Raw genomic sequence first — 18,366 nt, forward strand, 5'->3', positions numbered from 1 at the left:
TTTCATTCTTTTCTCGGATGAATAATGATATATATATATATATATATATATATATATATATATATATATATATATATATATATCTCCCCTATTTTCTTTATGCGGCTTGAGGGGCACATAGAATGATTCCATGTCTTGGTTATTGTGAATAGAGCTGTAATAAACATGCATTTGCAAGTATTCAGTAGCCTTAACTGAATCATATCTGAAATGACCCTTTTGCTACATAAGGATATATTCATAGGTAAGAGAGCATTAGGTTTAAGGGCATTAGTTTTCTTGCCACATGTACAGTCTGGACCCCCAAATTTATGTCCATCTCACAATCAAACTACATTAAATCCATCTGCATATCCTCAAAAGACTCAACATATTACAGCATCAAATTAATGTACAAAATCTCAACTAAAATTTATCAGCTCAAAAGTTTCAAATCTCATCATCTGAATTGTCTAAATCACCTTTGGGTGAGGATCTGCTGTGATTTGTCTTGAGGCACATTTCCTCTACATCTGTGAATTTGTAGAACCTAGGAAGCAGGAGGCTCTTTGCTCCAAAAATGCAATACTGAAACAGGAATAAGGGAGCAGTAATAGACCTTCCCATTTGAAATGAGAGAAAATGGTAGGAAAAAAGGAAGCAGCATTTCCGAGCAATTTCTAAATCCAGTCATACAAACAACATTAGGTTTCAAGGCCTGGCACTAAAGCTCTGTGATATGAGGTCCTGCCCTGTGTGTCTGAGGTTGTGGCCTTGGAGCCTCCTTCCTTTTCCCTAGGGTAGCACATATGTGAAGCTGAGTGTTGTCAACCTGTTTCCTGACGCTAGGATGTTGGGAGTCTGGTACCTACTTTCATTGTGTTCTCTGTCCCTTTCAGTCCAATGCAACAGTGTTTCTGTTAATGTAAAATTTTTGAGAATCTCATGGGTCTCCCATAGATGTCTTAGATGTTCCTGCCATTAGACAAGCAGCTCTTCTATGCTTGTTCATGGATAATCCCCTCTTCATATCTGGCTTCCACTTACATGACTGAGGGAACCCCTGAGTCACACATTTAATAATCTCAAAAAGTTTTCTGTGTTGTTCAGATTCATGAACATAACTTTGTCCTATGACTCCCTTGTTTTTCTCTTAAGACCAGGCCATTCTGACATTGAAAGTCATAATTGAAGTATATTTCCTTTTTTTTGCAACCTAGATAAATTAAGAGTTATCCAAATCATTGATTCTGGCTCTTTTCTTTTTTTAGCAACTTTCCATTTCATCTCTCTCCTCTGCCCCTCACTTTTTACTATGAGAAGCAGAAAGAAAGCAGGCCACAACTTCAACACTTGGCTTGGAAATATCCTCATGTAGGTACAAAGTTTCATCATTGTGTTAGCTTCCTAAGACTTCTATGACAAATTGCCACAAATTTGGTGGCATTAAACAACACAAATTCATTCTCTTAAGCTTCTGAAGCACCTGAATCTGAAATCAGTTTCACTGGAGCAAAAATCAAGATGTTGGTAGAGCTACACACTCTCTTTGGAGGCTCTTGGGAAAAATTCATCACCTTTTTTAGAGTCTTTGTCTTGCATTCCTTGGTCCAAGGCTCCTGCCTACCTCTTCAAGCCAGCAACTAAGCACCTCACCTCTGTAATCTCTGTTTTCATCTCCTTCTCTCTTCTGTGTTTCATCTCTTGCCTGTCTCAAGAGATGATTGCATTTAGGACACACCTGGATGACTTCTTCATCTCAAGACCCTTAACTTATTCTCATCTGCAAAGACCTTTTTTCCATGAAAGGTAATGTTTACATGCTCCAGGAATGAGGACTTTATGTTACTATGATTGTTTATAAGCCCTGCTGTCTGCATAACTGTAGATACAGTTCATCCAAGCTTTCTCTCACTATACAATAGTCATATTCTCTCTTACAGTTTCCAACAGCCTGCTTTGCATTTCCTTCAGACTCTCACCAGCAGAGCCTTTGATCTCTGTATTTCCACCAACAGTATGTTTTTGGCCATTTATCCATTCTCAATGACAGCATAAGTTTTCTATACATGCTCATCACTTTCTTGCAAATCCTCAGTACAGAGTCCTTAACACCTGTGTGTCTAGGAACAGTCTATTTAGGGTAATGTAGGATCTCTGTTATTTATCTCAGTTTCCTTCCAGCCTCTACCCACTGCCAAATTCCAAAGCCATTTCCACATTTTCAGAAATTTATTACAATAGTTTCCCTCTTCCAGATATCAAAATTTGTATCAGTTACCTGTTGGCACTGTAACAAATTGTCAAGAACTTATTTGCTTAAAATAGCACATTTTATTATATTATAGTTCTGGTGGTCAAGAACCCCAAAAGAATCTTATAAGGCTAAAATTAAGGTGTTGACAGGTTTGCATTCCTTCTGGAAGCTCTAGGGGAGAATCCTTACCTTGCTTCTTCCAGTTTCTAGAGGACACCTGCATTCCTGGGCTCTCAACCACATCATTCCCACCTCTGCTTCCCTTATCGCATCTCTGAAACTGATGCTCTTGCCTCCCCTTTATAAAGACCCTTGTAATTATGTTGTTCCCACATGGATAATCCAGGAAAACCTCTCCTTCAGAAGAGTCTTAAACTAATCACATCTGCAGAGCATTTTTCCATGTGAGATTGCCTTCAGAGGCTTGGGGTTTCTGTGCATGAGAACATAAGCAGGTGAGCATTGTTCTTATTTTGCCCAGCATGGCACTACCTTCCACTGCATTAGTGCTGTATTTCTACAAGGGTGAGAAGGTCTCAAATCTGAAGAGAATATGGCTAGGAATCTGGACACTTTCTTCAATTACTTATTGTTATTAAATTTCTGGTCTTGGAGCAACACTTTTAACCAGTTTTTCATACCTACTAATTATTTCTTTCTGGTTATAAAAGCAGCTGCTGTTATCATTCTTTTTCAAATGAGAAGACTTGACCAGAGGAGTTAGGTAGAGTTCGTTAATTAATGCTAAAGCTACTCTAGAATTTGGTTGTTTTATCTGTCTTAAAGTGCTCACCTGTGAGCTGCTGCTTTTGGTTAGATCTCAATTAGGATGATAAAAATCCAAGGTGGAACAATGATCTTAACTGACAAAATAGTCTTTCTTTACCCTACAATTAAGAGGTTGTTCACAAATGGGACCTTATGCTCCAACAAGTCAGTGCTTAAACTGTCTTAACAGAAATTAGAAGTAAAACATAAATTGGACCTTTGGAAAAAAATACTGGATTCCTGGATCTACTAGTAAATTAGTGAACTTTTGCCAGAAGCAGGTTTCTTAACCTTCTGGGCTTCATTTTCTTTATCTAAAAAGTGAAGATTTTGACTCAGTAACCTGACTGGCACTTTTGAGCTATGACACTCAGCCATTCCTAGAAGGCTTTGATCTCAGTTCTCTGTGAAGGAGGTTGGACATACATCAAGGCCCTTACATTTCAAAGACCCCATGAATAGAAGTTTTCCTCCAGAGACATAAGCACAGACCATTGTTGTGAGACATTTAAAGGCATCAAGAATTTTAAATTTATTCTCTCACTCAGGCTGAAACATTTGCTGTTGGAGGACTTATCTGAATAATTAATTCATTTGTTAGACACTTTCGTAGATGAAGTATACTTTTCTGAGTTTTTAGATTCTAATTCTAAGGAGCTCTATAAAACTGAGGACTAATCATTGAAATTTAATCATTTATTGAGGTGGTAATTAAAGAAAGCACTCTTTTTTATGTTTTTACTGGAAGCATTTTAAAGAATCTTTTTAATGAAGATCCATATATTTTATATATATTTCAGTCAACTATTTTGCTGCTGTGACTCAAAGACCTGATAATAATGATTAGAGAAGGCAACGTTTATTTGGGGGCTCGTGGTTTCAGAGGTCTCAGTCTATAGAAGGTGGGCTCTATCCCTCAGAGCTCAAGGTAAGGCAGAATATTATGGTGGAAGGTGTGGTAGAGGAAAGCAGCTGGGAACATGGCACCAGAAAGCAGAGAGAGAGAGAGGCAGGGAGGGAGGGAGATTCGTCTCACCAGGGACAAACTATATCTACCCCAAAAGCACTCCCCCACTGACCCACTCCTCCAACCACACCCTGTCTGCCTACAATTATCAGGTAATCCCTATCAAGCGATTAGTACATTGATTAATCATTTTCCCTCTCAGCTTCTTGTGTTGTCTCACACATGAGCTGATGGGGGATACTTCATATCTAAACCATAATATCCAGCTAATTTCTGTCAACCTGTCTTTGCATGTTCACAGTACGCCCTGTCCTCCTTATAACACACACGTACACACATGCGTACATACACAAATACACATTTACTCCTACAATAAGCCAAAAGTAGACCTTGGTGTGCCTTCCTTGCAGAATGCCACCTTTAAATGTTGTTAGTGCAGTGATTTTCCAGAGACTGGTGTCTCTGGGAATCAACCAGCCAGAGTGAATCCCACCATGACAGACACAGGGCTCTGGTTCCCCTTGTAAGCACATGGTCTTGGCCAGGAAACCAGTTCTAAATCAGGAATGGATCCAGTGCCCAAGGGGGGGGGATAATCAAGTTTCCTGGGTACGTGTGTGTATGGTGGGGAGTGGCTTGCTCTGACAAATAGGGAGGGACAACAGAGGTTCTGAGCTGTGGTACCTGGAGTGGGAAGGTGGACTGAAGCAGACCAGCACAGAGCAAGGAAAGGAGGAGCTAACCACAAGTCATCAAGTTGTCAAGAACTCAGCCAAAAGACCTGGTTTCCATGTAGTCTACAGATCCCGTGGAAACTGAGTGTTTTCTGGAACCAGAACCCCAGTTAAGGTGTCTTAGAGACATAGCCATGACTAAAAAGAAGTCTGCCATTGAGGCACCATCTCACATCTGCCCTAGGGATGGGAGTGGGCCCATGATGTCCTTAGTAGGAGGTGACTCAGTTCTCTGTGAAGGAGGTTGGACACACTCAGAGCTGGGTCTGCTGGTTTGCAGGCTCAGTACTGAAACTGGGTGGAGGCAGAATCACCCTCTCCCCCTGAACTCCCCGCACTGCTCCAGTGGTGGGCCCTGGGTGTTCCTGTCTCCCTGGTCCATGAATTGTTAGAATGGAGGCCATAAACCCACCCAAAGAGCCCATAAACTCACCCAAAGAGCCCCTACAACACTATCTTTCCATGTGCTCCTTGTCACATTTATTGCTTTGAACCTGCTCTTACATATGTGTGTGTGTGTGTGTGTGTGTGTGTGTGTGTCTGTCTGTCTGTCTGTCTGTCTGTCTGTCCTGGTTCTCTATTAAAATTTTGCTTCTTAAGGAAATTCTAGATATTCTGAGCTCACTTGTGATTTTGTTCTCTAGATTATATCTAAGTCATTTAAATTCTCTGTTTGTTATTGTTTTACTCAACAAATTGCTTAAGTTTGCTAACAACCATGTTAAAAAAACATTATTTCCTTTGTGTTGTCTGAATACCACTCTCACAGAGTATGCTTTTTCATTCCTAATTTTCATAATTATAATAAATAAAACTCTATTTACCTCACCCATTTCATAGTCTCTTAGAATGTACCTTTTTTCATAGTTTATGATTGAAGAGATCCATTGCAGATTATCAATCATGAAAAATAATGTAAAAATCTAACAACATTTTATTTGTTATTACACATACACATGCATGCTAGAATTAAATATTCAGTCCCTCAGAGTCACAATTATGTAGATTTTAGTAATGAGGGAAATACTTCAGCTCTAATGTTTGGTTTAAAAAAAAGAATGCATTTTAAATACCAGGAATGAAAAGAAAATATACATCCATATAGAAGAATTCTGGGCTACCTGTACCAAGTAAATTCATAATAAAATGTTAGGTATTTGTAATTATCTTCTTTATATTTTTTCTCATAATTTATGAATATACATGGAATACCATTTTAAAAGTCATCTCCTTGCCTCAACATGAGACTTCTGTCTATTTGCACTTATAGCTCTCTGGGACTCACTATGTATTTGAGGGACTGTCCTTCATAGTATTGTGAATGGAGAATTCTCACTCCTTATGGGCACAGACCTCTTTCCACTGATCACATTTTAGTTTCAATCAGGCAATGCATGCATTGACTACTCAGTCTACAATCAGCAAGTGTGAATTATGTGCCCAATTTAATAATTATAGTTTAATCTATATTAATAGGAGGAAGTAAGAAAGGTAAAAATAAATGTTTTTACATGGATTCTCCTTCTGGGTGCTTAAGCAGTGTTCAAATATAATACAATGAGGCATTGACCATAGTGCTATTTAAAATGGAATTATTATTTGCTTTAGAAGTAGAATGATAACAATCATTTGAAGTCAAATGTTTTGTCTTATGATTTCATTTTATATAATTCATTTTATTTATATAATGGAAAGAAAATCAAGAAACAAAAGATAAGCTCAATACAATTTGGAATTTTAATTAGAAAAAGGTCTTTAAGATAAATAAGAATTCTTGTCCATTTTCTGTGACTATGACAAAATACTTGATGCTGGGTAATGAACAAAGTAAAGAGATTTGTTTCGAGGACTGAAAGTTCAAGGTCAGATGATTCCATCTGTTCAACCTCTTGTGAGGGCTTCATGGAGATGGCATCACAATGGTGGAGGCATGAGCAGAAGTGTCCTTGTGGTAAGACAGGACTCCAGATTCAGGGGCCAGTCTGTCACTTTTTAACTGGGGTCCTGTAGGAACTACATTAAGGCCTTACAAAGGCGGTGGCACCAGTGACCTAATCATCTCCCATTAGGCCCCACCTCTTATAGATTCTACCACCTCAACCCCACACTAGGGCCCAAGCTTCAGGCATATGAACTTTTGGGGAGCAACCTCAAGCCCTGTGCAGCCCATGGAATTCCCACATGTGGTAGCTCTGCAAGTGCACTTGCTTCTTCCAGAGCAGAGCCTGTGGCTGTGTGGCAAGCAGCAGATGCCTTTAGGGAGCCTCTGCGCTCAAAAGCTGGCAGCAGAGGATCCTGCCATGAGAGCCTTGCATTTAGGGTCTGATTCCTTATTCTACACACTAAATTTCCTCCTCCATGAACTGACATAATAAGAGTAAGGGATCTCATCATGCTGCTATGATTTCATGAGTGAATGTAGGTAAAGCATTCAAAACAGTTCCGGGCACAAACAGGCCCACTGTCATTATTATCACTGTTCTTATTGGTGATGGCAGTTGTGATTGTTGGTATTATTATCTGGAAAACTAGGCTTTAATTAAAAAGCAAGTTCAGTTTTACCAGAGCATTCCTATTGCAACATACATATACCTACTGTACGGTTTCATATCAATCTATTAAACAATGAGTATAGCCAGGTTCTGGTTAAAACTGTGTGCATTTATCTACATTTACATTTTGAGCTCTGAGCTATTTTAGATAATGTGTGTATTTTCAGCCTCATCAAGGTAACCTTTTTAGATAATGATGAATAAGGGATGGGAAATAAAGAGTAAATTCTTTTAAGTGCATCTTTAGTTGTCTTATAAGCAGTTATGTATAGAGATGGGAGGGGAGAAACATACACACCAAGCTGAGTGGATTTGATTCTAAGCCTTATTTCTGAATGATACTCATCTACTACGCAAATTTAGGTACTTTAGTGAAGACATTTTAAACAGTATCACAAAAGGTATTTGTTAAAGTTAGTATTTGATATGGCTTTCTGGGACAAAGTAGCTGCTCAGTAGACAGTGATTCATTTAAAGGTCTGATGTCTTTTTTTTTTTTCAGCTTGACTATCTCTGCTGAGTGCCCCATGCAACTTGAAGACTTCCCGATGGATGCCCATGCTTGCCCTCTGAAATTTGGCAGCTGTAAGTTATTTTCACAAGTAAGAACCGTGGATATACTTTTGAGATCAATTCCACATTCATTCAGAAGAATGTAGGTTGTGTATGAGCACAGTATGGTGCCATCAGAGAAGACTAGAGAGTGCTTTGTCCTTGCCACACTAGTTTCCTTGTCTTTAAAGTGAAAATATGGTCACCTATATCATAAGTCAGAGAGCAAGAAAAAAAGGAAGTCTTTGGGCTCCATAGTCCCCTTTGAGTTTGTATTCCAGAGAAATAAAGACCTCCTACAAGTTCCATCTCCCAAAGGCTCTACCACCTCCCAATAGTCCCACCCTTGAGACAAGCCTTTAACACATGGGCTAAGGGGGAGGGGGTTTCCCAGTCTTCCTGAGCTGACTACATTCAGGAGAAGACCTTCACCAGTCCTTCTGGCAAGATGCTCTGGAGATCTCAGTCTTATCCAATCTACGTCTTTTTGTTGTTATTTAAACAGCCGCAAGATGTCGAGTATGCTGGGTCCCATTAGCACTCAGAAACAAACAAGACTGAAACCTTTACCTCAGGCATCTCAGAAAAGCTGGATTATTGGATGCTTCATTCAACTATTTTCTTTTCCAGAGAGCAGCTGAGATCTAGGGGTTCCTCCCTGTTTGCTGTGTGCTGAACCAGTGGCATGGGCTGTGAGACCAGTTGCCATCTCTGTTCTCATTGGCTCTTAGGCGACTGGGTGATGCTGAGTCCCCTCAGTGCTCAAAGGCAGGCGCCATGGGAAGCCAGACCTCTGTGTAGCACCCAGAAAGTTGGGATGCTGGATCCATGATCTGCCTCTCCCTCCCTAGGAAGAATCTGGGAGTGGTGTTTTGCATCCACTTATACTGAGCTGAGCCTGGGAAGGGTATAGGACTGTGGTGACTGAAAGTCCAAGTAGGGCCTCATCCTACTCCTTTTCCTTGTTCCCAGTTGTTGGTGTCTAGATGTTCTAACTCTGCCAATTCCCTCATCAACTGTATGAGGTGAAGTGAGGTTCCTGTCCCTAGGGAAGGATTGAAAGCCTGGATGTTGGATGCATGCTCTACTTGGTTATTTTATAAGGACTCTGGATTCTGTTAAATCTATAGAGTTTTAATTATATATTCCACTTCTATTTACACTTACACTTCTATTTATAATCATACTTCTATATATAAAACCAGTTAACTTGGCTGAGTTCAAACTCCAGACTGCCTTTCCCTGGCAGGCAGCAGCTGACATGTCAGGTATTTCTTTGACCTTTGTTGGGCTGGTGGGACCATGCTTCATGCATGCAAATACCTAGTGTGGGGGTAAGACAGAAATTTGGGTGCAGATTTTGTACATCAGTATATATATATCACACTTGGGGCTTCCTCCCCATGGCTCTTTTAATTTCAAGGATTTGATGCCTCACCTTCCAGCTGCATTGCCTTGGCGACTACAGACTCTTCTTCACACCGACAAGACTGAGAATCCTGTCTGAAGCTTAGCCACCTCACAGTACTGACACACAGCCTTTTAAGGGAAAAGCCATTGCTTCTTCCATGTGTCACCCTTTAGTTTCTTCCTGTACTTGTTCTCTCTCCAGATCCTTCAGGGGGTAATTTTTTTTATTGGTGTCCAGACTTAATGGTTGTTACCTCATAGCAGCCACTTTGCCATTCCTGGAAGTGGAGCCTTTTTTTGACTCCAAGAGTTTTATTTATAGTACTTTGTCATTTCAAAGGGACTTTTGAATTTAAGAGAGATAAGTATGAGTGATGAACCAAAAGTAAAGTGAGATGGAAATAATTGGTCTTTTTTCAAACTATGGTCTTCAAATGCTAAAGACAGATTAGCATATATATATATATATATATATATATATATATATATATATGTATTTGGGGGAATGATATAATAGAAGGACATTGTCACCAAGATATATTTAAATCACTTGCTTACACGGGGTGACTATGGACATCATTGCTTGTGACAAAAGACCTACTAAAGATTCTGAAGGCATTTTTGTAGGAAATTACTTATTCACATCTCTGGAGGAAGATCAGTGGTCCACATCTCCCAAGGAAAACTAGTTGTATAATTTAAAATTATACCACTCTCAGTATAGGAAAATTATGCTTTGATTTGATCAGAAACAGAACACTGAAAAGTTGAAGGTTTTTTGTTTGTTTGTTTTGTTTTTTTCATACTGTGGTGGTACTATGTCCTTTGGTTAAATAAGTTCAAGTCACTGTGATGCCTAGATTTAATGGTAATTGTGTTCAGGGCAAGCAACTTGAGAGCAATTTTTGGTGATGAAAAATATGTGACAACCTAATTTTTCTTCACTAAATTATCTCATACTCGACAGCCAACCCACTGCAGTTAAATCATTTATCACATTCAAATCTGAAGTAATCAGCTGGTGGGATCTTTTCCCTTTCTACATTCAATGCAACTAAATAAGATCACTATCATACAAAATATATAGAACAAAACTAGCAGAGGCACTTCTCGAACTCAGTAGATGTTTTGAACTGTCCTGCCAGATTTCTTTTTATCTGCCCAGTATTTTGAAGATGGATTTGAGTTGATTCAGATATTGATCAATGGTGTATATTTACTGTTAATGACCACAATATGCAAAAAGTTCAAAGGATTTTATTGATATCATGTTTTATACAATGACCAAGAGATAGAAAAATGTATAAATATAGCTTTTTGTCAGCTTATATGGTTTCAGTTCAAGACATAATTATTTTAAGAGAAGAAATGCCACTCTACTAAATGTTTTTCTTATTTGCCTTTCATCCTTTGGATTTTCTAAAAATAGATGCTTGGCCAAGTTGCTCACTTATACCACAGGCATCTGAGTATGCATAGGCTAAATGTGATAGTATAATGAGTTTCAAATTACCCAATCCAACAGTTCTCTGCTATTAGGAGACAAAGGAATGCAAATATGTGTCGTTATTCTAATGAGCCACATGCTCTGGTTTCTCTAATGCAGAAGTGAATTAGCAGGCATTTCTGTTATTGCTGCCTCCAGCTTCAAGAATTCAAACAAATGTTGAAATTAGTCCTAGCTTATAGAGGATGTTTCCTAGTCTATACAGAAATCCTTAAAGATAATGGCATGGTTTCCATTTGAAATTAAATGCTCAAACACATCAAAATTGTTCAAAAAAGAAAATGTCTTGATTCTTTTGCTCATTTTGTTTGTAGAACAATGGATTAAATATTAAATTATGAGATAATATCTGGATTTATGAACATTAAATTTTAAATTTATCTGGATTTATGAAAATATATGCTAAATTAGAACTGAAGTCTTCCTTGGTGGGCATCCAGGAAATCAGGGATCAGTCTCCCTGTTGTGAGCTGTAAATATATTTACATGTGTGGAATCATGACCCTGCTGTTGCATTCATCATCTCTAGGATGTAGCAACTCAGCACGAGTATGCACAATCTAGAACCCAGGTTTCTCCAAATCTGATGTGAATATGTCACAGTGCCTGAGGTCTTGGAAACACAGTGAAGTTTTTTTCTGTGTTGTGCCTGAGTTTAGATTGTTTCAACAACTGTGTTGGTTAATTAGTTAAACTTGATTATTGCCATGGTCTGAATGTTTGTGTCCCATTCAAATTTACGTATTGAAACCTAATCCCCAATGTGATGGCATTAGAAGATGAAGCCTTCAGGAGATGATGGGGTGATGAGAGTCCCAGAGAGCCTTGATTGCCCTTCTTCCATGTGAAGACACAATAAGAAGGCACTCAAACGGACTAAGAAAATTGCTATTTAAAAGAACTGCTGTTTTAAAGGGACTGTCTTAGTCTGTTTGGATGCTAAAATAGAATATCATAAATTAGGCTGCTTATAAGCAATGTAAATTTATTCTTCACAATTCTGGAGTCTGGAGAGTCCAAGGTCAAGTTGATGACAGATTTGGTGGCTGTTAAGGGCCTGCTTCCTCTCCATAGAGGACTGTCTTTTCACTTTTATGCCAGATGGTAGAAGGAGCAAGAGAATCTGTTTTATAAGGTCACTAATCCCATTTGGAGGGCTCCACCCACATGTCCTGATGACCTTGTGAAGGCCCACCTCCTAATACTATCATATTTAGGATTCCATTTCAATATAATTTCTGGGGGACACAAACACTGGATCTGTAGCAAGCGTGGAAAGCATTTGACACTCTGCTTGGTGCAAGGAGGAACACACAAGTATCAGCCATGAGCTTCTCCTGAGGAGCTGATGGACACATGTAGATCATTGGATTAAATATCTTTGTGAAACCTAAAGCCATCTGAGATTCACAGAAAAGATAGCTCACCATGGGGATCTGAAATGAACCTGGTAGGAGTTGAATAGAAAGAGATATAATGGAAATAAGGGCAAAACACAGAAAACCCCTGGTCTGTTAGTCCAGGTCTAGAATGAAATGAGAAACCTCCTCTGAAATAAGCAAGTCACAGAAGGATGAATTCTGTATGATCTTGCTTGTTTTGGGATTCTCATAGAAACAAAGAGATTGGATTGTTCCAAGAGGTTGGGTGTGGGTAGAAAAGGATGGGCACAAGGAAGATGTTGGTGTCAGAGTACAAAATTTCAGTAGACCACAGGAATAGAATTTGTGGTCTATTAAACAGAATGCTGACCACAGTTGATAATAATGTGTATTTCAAAGCTGATAAAATTGACTGCTAATGTTCTCACCACACACATAAAAAATGATGAGTTAGTGAGGTAATAGTTATATATTAACTATGTTGACAGAATCTTTCTGCACTATATACATAGCTCGAATCATCACTTTGTACCCCATAAATTTGCACAATTTTTATTTGTCAATTAAAAATACATTTTAACAAGAAGGGAAGCCTCCTTTGGGGAACTGGCAGAATGGCATTACAAGCTAAACAGGAAAGACCATAAATACAAAAGTATTTCTAAAAGTAGCAGGCAGAGTGGGTGATGCGTATCGAACAAAGGAACCACATGCTGATTTGACTCTTCCTGGAGGTGACATCAAGAGCTAGAAATTCCCAAGAAGCAGGTAGAAGAGATAAGACCTGAGAGGAGTTGTTGGCCAGATATGAAAAGAGAATATGTAGGATGAGGGAGGGGCATGATTCAAAGATAGCACTGTGATTTTAAGACAAGGTGACGTGAAAGCTGGTAGTAATTGGGAGAAGCTGCTGATTTGAAGATAAAAAAGTGAAGTGGTTCATGAAAGTGAGAAAATTATGTAAGAGATTTTCTCTGAGGACTCCCATCCTCCTTCGGTGCTTCTTACTCCTGTCATTGAGGCAGAGCATCTTTCTGCTGGGAAGGTGACAGTCCTTCTTCCCTGATCTATTTCTACTAAAAGTCCAAAAACACAGAGAACATAGTTTCTTTATCCTGTTCTCTCAGACCCTGTGTAATTTTGCAAGGACTTAACTATGAGCTGGTGAAGTGCTTCATGATCTACAGTGGTGGCATTGTTGGTAATAACGCAGATGTGTTATCTGTTCATCCCATCTGCTGATTGCTCACTTACCTCTTAACTGGTTCTGGATAAGGCAAAGGGTGTGCAATACACTCTTGATTTATTTTATCTCTTAAATTTAAAGCAAGATTATTGGGCCTCTGGTAGACTCTTCGAGATGCCACATCTAAATATATTCATATTTTGCAAACTTTTCTTCTCTATGTTATGCAAGCCACAATGTCAGTTATGGATTTAGTTTCCAACCCAGGAGACTACAGTCATACAGGTAATGTGTGACACGGTCTTGTTAGGTAGTTGCTATGCTTATTCCCACCCTGGTTTTAGAAGAGAGAGGAAGCTAGAGACATAGGCTTCAGAGAACTCAAATGCTGTACATTTTCAGATCACAAAGATACTAGTTACCTGTGGCATTCTAATCTGCATTTCTCTAACATCATATGTAATTAATGCAGAACAACACAGACCTTTTGCGAGGCTGTTAGTAGTTCCTAGATGTCCCTGCACAGTCTGTCAAATAAGACTGACTATTTTCCTCAAAAATTAGATCTGCTGACAATCAGAATTCAGTTCAGGGCTGGAGGCTTAGAGGTGGAGTGAGTGCTTACCATGTATGAGGCCTATGGATTCAATCCACAACACAAATAAGGAAGGTGGGAGGGAGGGAATAAGGGAGGAGAAAATTCAAATAGAAAACTCTTTTCTTTAGTCTGGGTTAGACACCAAGTAAAAATCCTTCTTGACATATGGTTATACTCACTGTGGCTATTATTTATTAAGCATCTACAGTGTGATGGGCATATTCTAAATACTTAATATTCTTGTATACACTTTGTTCTCACTACAACCCTTAGGAGATGGGTGTTATTTTTGCAAAAACTACAGGTGGGAAAATAAGAGGCTTAGAACTCAAACAGGTTGTCCAAGTTCATTCTGATAGTGAATGTCAGAATCATAATTTCTTATTTCATTAATAGTTAAACAAAAACACATGACTTATGAAAGGCCTTCTATGTAAGCAGTCGATTGTGCCATCACTACCTTCTACTAGAGATTTTCTATGCTAGAAGAGGTCAGAAAGTGTCAACCAGAGGGGAAAGTTTTTGAGGGCAGTGATGATGAATTCCCCAGTCAGTTGTGGGTGAATGTGTTTCAAGCCTTCTTGCACAGCCCTGCTGATGTATGGTCAGAGGAGGTGAGTGTTGTTTTCCAGGACTCTAAATCATGAAAAATGATAGCACAGTAAACCTGATTGCCTCCTTTACTGTTGTCCCAGCTGAAAGATTGAATGCCACATCGCTGACCCAAAGAGAAGAGTTTAGTGTTGGTTGCTAAACATCTGAGCTGCAATGGACATGAGTGGTCATTTATTTCCACCCTTAATTTGATGAGAGTGAAACTCAGGATTCTGTGCTGACATTGCCAGACATGCCGGAGGCCACAGTGCCTCTTGCTGTTGGTATTATTAATGCTATTAACATCATCCACATCGAAAGAGCTTTTAATATTTAAGAAAGCAATGGATTATTATAAAAAATAGCAATGTGAAAGCAATGTGAATTATTATAATGTGTTGTAGATAGTGTCTGCTGTGCTTTCAAATGACTTTTATCTACTTACAATTGCTGTTTTATTGGATCTTGACTGGAAGGTACATATTGTTAATTTAATCTTCTGCCCACCCCACAACAATGGAAAGACTCATGCCTAGCAAGCTCCAAGTAACATACAGGGGCCTCCACCTGGGCCAGTGATTCCTCAGCCCTCCCTGCTGGCAGTGCACTCCCTGGCCAACATGCTGCTTAACCTTGAGCCTGAGGAGGAGCCATGCGAAGCTATGTGCCACCCCAGTTCTACAGTGGAAATGATGAGCAGCTCTACATTCAGGAGGGCAGATGGGATAGGGAGTCAGTGGCCCTACTAGGCCAAGACTGTCCCAGCCACCACTCCCACCTCTGTACCTCCGAGATGCAATGATTCCCATCAGCACCCTTGCTTCCTCATTAGGAGCCATCTGTGTCCCTGGATCTCACCTTTCTCCAGAGCACTCTGTGTCCCAGGCATTGCCTGTCTCCCTAGCATCTCATCCTAGTCCTCACTCCTTTTCCTTTTCTCTCTTAGCAGTCTTGGCATCAAGTAGTCACCTATGAGAAAAACAATATTTTCTGTCTTCTGGGCTCTCTTTAGATGAATTTCTATAATCTTAGCTAAGTCTCAGAACTGTTTTGTATCAAAACTTACTTTCCCAAGCTTTGAGCTCCTTTCATGAGCTTTGGGATTCATGTTTCCCAACCCATTTACATCTTCGAAGAGATGTGGGGATCTACCATACTTCTCTCCAGGGAACAAACTCCCAGTCTCCTGTGGATACGGAAATGGAAAGAAGGGGTGGTTAATGAAGCTTACAATTATGACTGAGGCCTCTGTAGAAGGCCAGCTGCAGTGTAGGAGATTTCTCTGGTATGAGGCAGATGAGCTGAGGAGAAGATACAGAACAGGTGCACAGGATAACAGGTGCAGGACCAGCCTGAGCTAGTCTGGAGACAGCAGGAAGCAGGGCTTTTTCCCTACCCAGAGGACACTGCTTCATTAGCCTCTTCTATCCAATCCATACTTACAGCCTGGACAGAATCCAGCCAGACTGCTTTGCTCAAATCCATGTCTGAGTATCCACAGGCCTGCATTATTCAAGGTTCTGCAACATTTACATAATAGGCAAAAGAAATCTCGTTGTCATTTATGTGGAACCCAGGGAACCATTGGAGTTGCAGAAAATGCCCAACGGTGCCTGTGACTGGACATTTAGAAAGCCACTTGCCAAGGAGGAGAGCAGCATTACCCCCCCACACACATTCATCACCCTGAAATGCACATCTTCCCAGGAGACAAGAAAATTACAATGGAAAAATTTTCATTAGGAGAACTCCAATGTTGTCCATGTGAAAACACCTTTCTATATTACCTAAAACTTGAAAACAGAAGGTCATGCTAATTTTAGAAAAAGGTTGACAAGAACACTACCCAACATGCACTTAAAAAGAGCTAAGCATGCTTTCCAGGGTGTTTCATCAATTATTAAATAAATAAATAGCTATTATATTTACTTCTGTATAGATCTTACTAATGTGCATATCAACATTAGGATCCTATCATTAGTTCTCACGCCCCCAGCCCAGCAAACTTGTAAGTTGCCCCCCGCCCCACATGGCTGTCATTTTCAGACAGGATATGTTGATTATGAAAAAAGAGTGTTGCATATCACAAGGTGGGGGGAATCTATCAAAAGATGTGCAAGGTGATTGTGTAGGACATGATATGAATTTACTGAAAGATATTTCAGTATAGATGATGTAAACTCATGAGTGGACACATCATGCCATAATGGAAAAGACTCCAGGTGGGACATCTTGTTTCCCCAAACTATAACCTAAATTCTAGATCTACTGGTTTCCAGTACAGATCTCCTGAGGATTTTGTTTTCAAATAAATCCTAACAAGCTGATTCTATCATGTATGTGGATGGACAAGGGCCAAGAACATCCAGGATCCCCTGAGGAAGGAAGGGTGGGGCCTTACCCTCCTACCTCTGGATGTTCTCCTGACATATGAATGATTGCAATATTTTGAAACAGGGACAGAAAAAGGAAGTGGAAAGAGAATCAGGGAAGGAGAAAGCAGGCTCCTGATATATGCAGCCTTACCTGCCAGAGCAGGTACTTCAAGTGAGGGAAGGGGGGCAACAAGCTAATGATAGTGTGGTCACACTGAAATGCACATGGGGAAATGGTATCTGATACTTAAATACAGATAATTAAGGCCGTGTGTAAAAGGCAACATATTAAACCTTGTATAATTCAAGTGTTGTATATGAGAGAGCAATGGGGAGGGCTTTTGGAAAGAGATTCTGAAAGCAAACTTTAACTTAAAACATGATGGATTTGATTACATTAAAATTAATATTTATCTGCCCCCTAAATAATGCCATGAACAAGGTGAAAGAGCTACATATTTAGAGCAGATATTTGTGATGCATATATCCAAAAGTATGTGTATCAAACTCTATAATGAAAAGATACTAATAAAATGGGCATAAAAACACAGATTTTATAGAAAAGATAAGGGTAAATCCCTGCCCAGAATATAAATGCTTCTAGAAACATAAAATTTGGAATACTTCCTTGGGAGAGCAGGATGGTGAGCTATATTGGTGAGCTGTGCATGGGATGGCCCTGTGTTTGCCATATACATGCTTGTTTTATAATTTTTGACTATTATGAATACTGGTTTGCACATAGAATAAGAATTTGGATAGTAATGTGTATTAGCAAAGAAGCTTCCACACTTTGAGCATAATCTCCATCATTCCTCTGGCTTCTCTCTTTTGAAATCTCTGACAGGACATGGTGTGGCATGTAAGAACTAAGAATGGCTATTGTAGGTACTTTCAGCTGCCACAGCTGCTGGGGGATCCCAGAACATGTGTCCTAATGACGGAGACTGTCCTTGTAGCCTGTGTCTCTAACATATCCTCCAGATCCAGAAGCATTTGTATTTTTTTTTGTATGACAGTGCTTGGCTTTGTTCAGTCAGGAGTTAGTGTCATGCCCTGTTGGAGGAGCTGGGAGTGAAGGCACACAGCCTTGTTCTGAAGGTGTCATGGCTCCACATGGCATCTATGCAGATTCTGGGGCTAGACTGAGGCAGGTGTACCAGTTCACCTGAAGGGTCCTGAAGAGACCACTGGAATACACAGGCTCTTTCACACCTACTTTTGCCTAGATGACCCTGCTGGATTCCCTGGCCACCCCTTGGCTATCACGTGCAGCCCATGTGACAACACATTTGTTGTGCCCCCCAGCTATGGTGGCCACTTGCAACTCTGCTTTCCTCATCTCCTTAATCTCTAGACCCTGCAGCACACTGGGAAACTGTGCCTCATCCTCTTCTTTTATTCATCAGCATTCCCTGGGTGGCCTCCCAGCCCAGTGCCTCAGGTGGCATCACAATGAGACCATTGCTATGAACTCGGGGCTTGTGTGCTCCCACCCCACACAC

General features: G+C 39.9%; 1 protein-coding gene across 1 annotated transcript in view; it reads left to right on the plus strand.

Annotated features, from left to right (window-relative positions):
• LOC143409646 (gamma-aminobutyric acid receptor subunit alpha-5-like) overlaps nt 1–18,366 on the plus strand; it is a 72,506-nt gene that overhangs the window by 41,031 nt on the left and 13,109 nt on the right. The window contains exon 5 of the mRNA XM_076870070.1: nt 7,760–7,842. Within this exon, the coding sequence (XP_076726185.1) occupies nt 7,760–7,842 (83 nt within the window). The remainder of the gene's footprint in view (nt 1–7,759; nt 7,843–18,366) is intronic.

This window comes from Callospermophilus lateralis, chromosome 11, assembly GCF_048772815.1.
Source record: "Callospermophilus lateralis isolate mCalLat2 chromosome 11, mCalLat2.hap1, whole genome shotgun sequence".
Taxonomy (NCBI): domain Eukaryota; kingdom Metazoa; phylum Chordata; class Mammalia; order Rodentia; family Sciuridae; genus Callospermophilus; species Callospermophilus lateralis.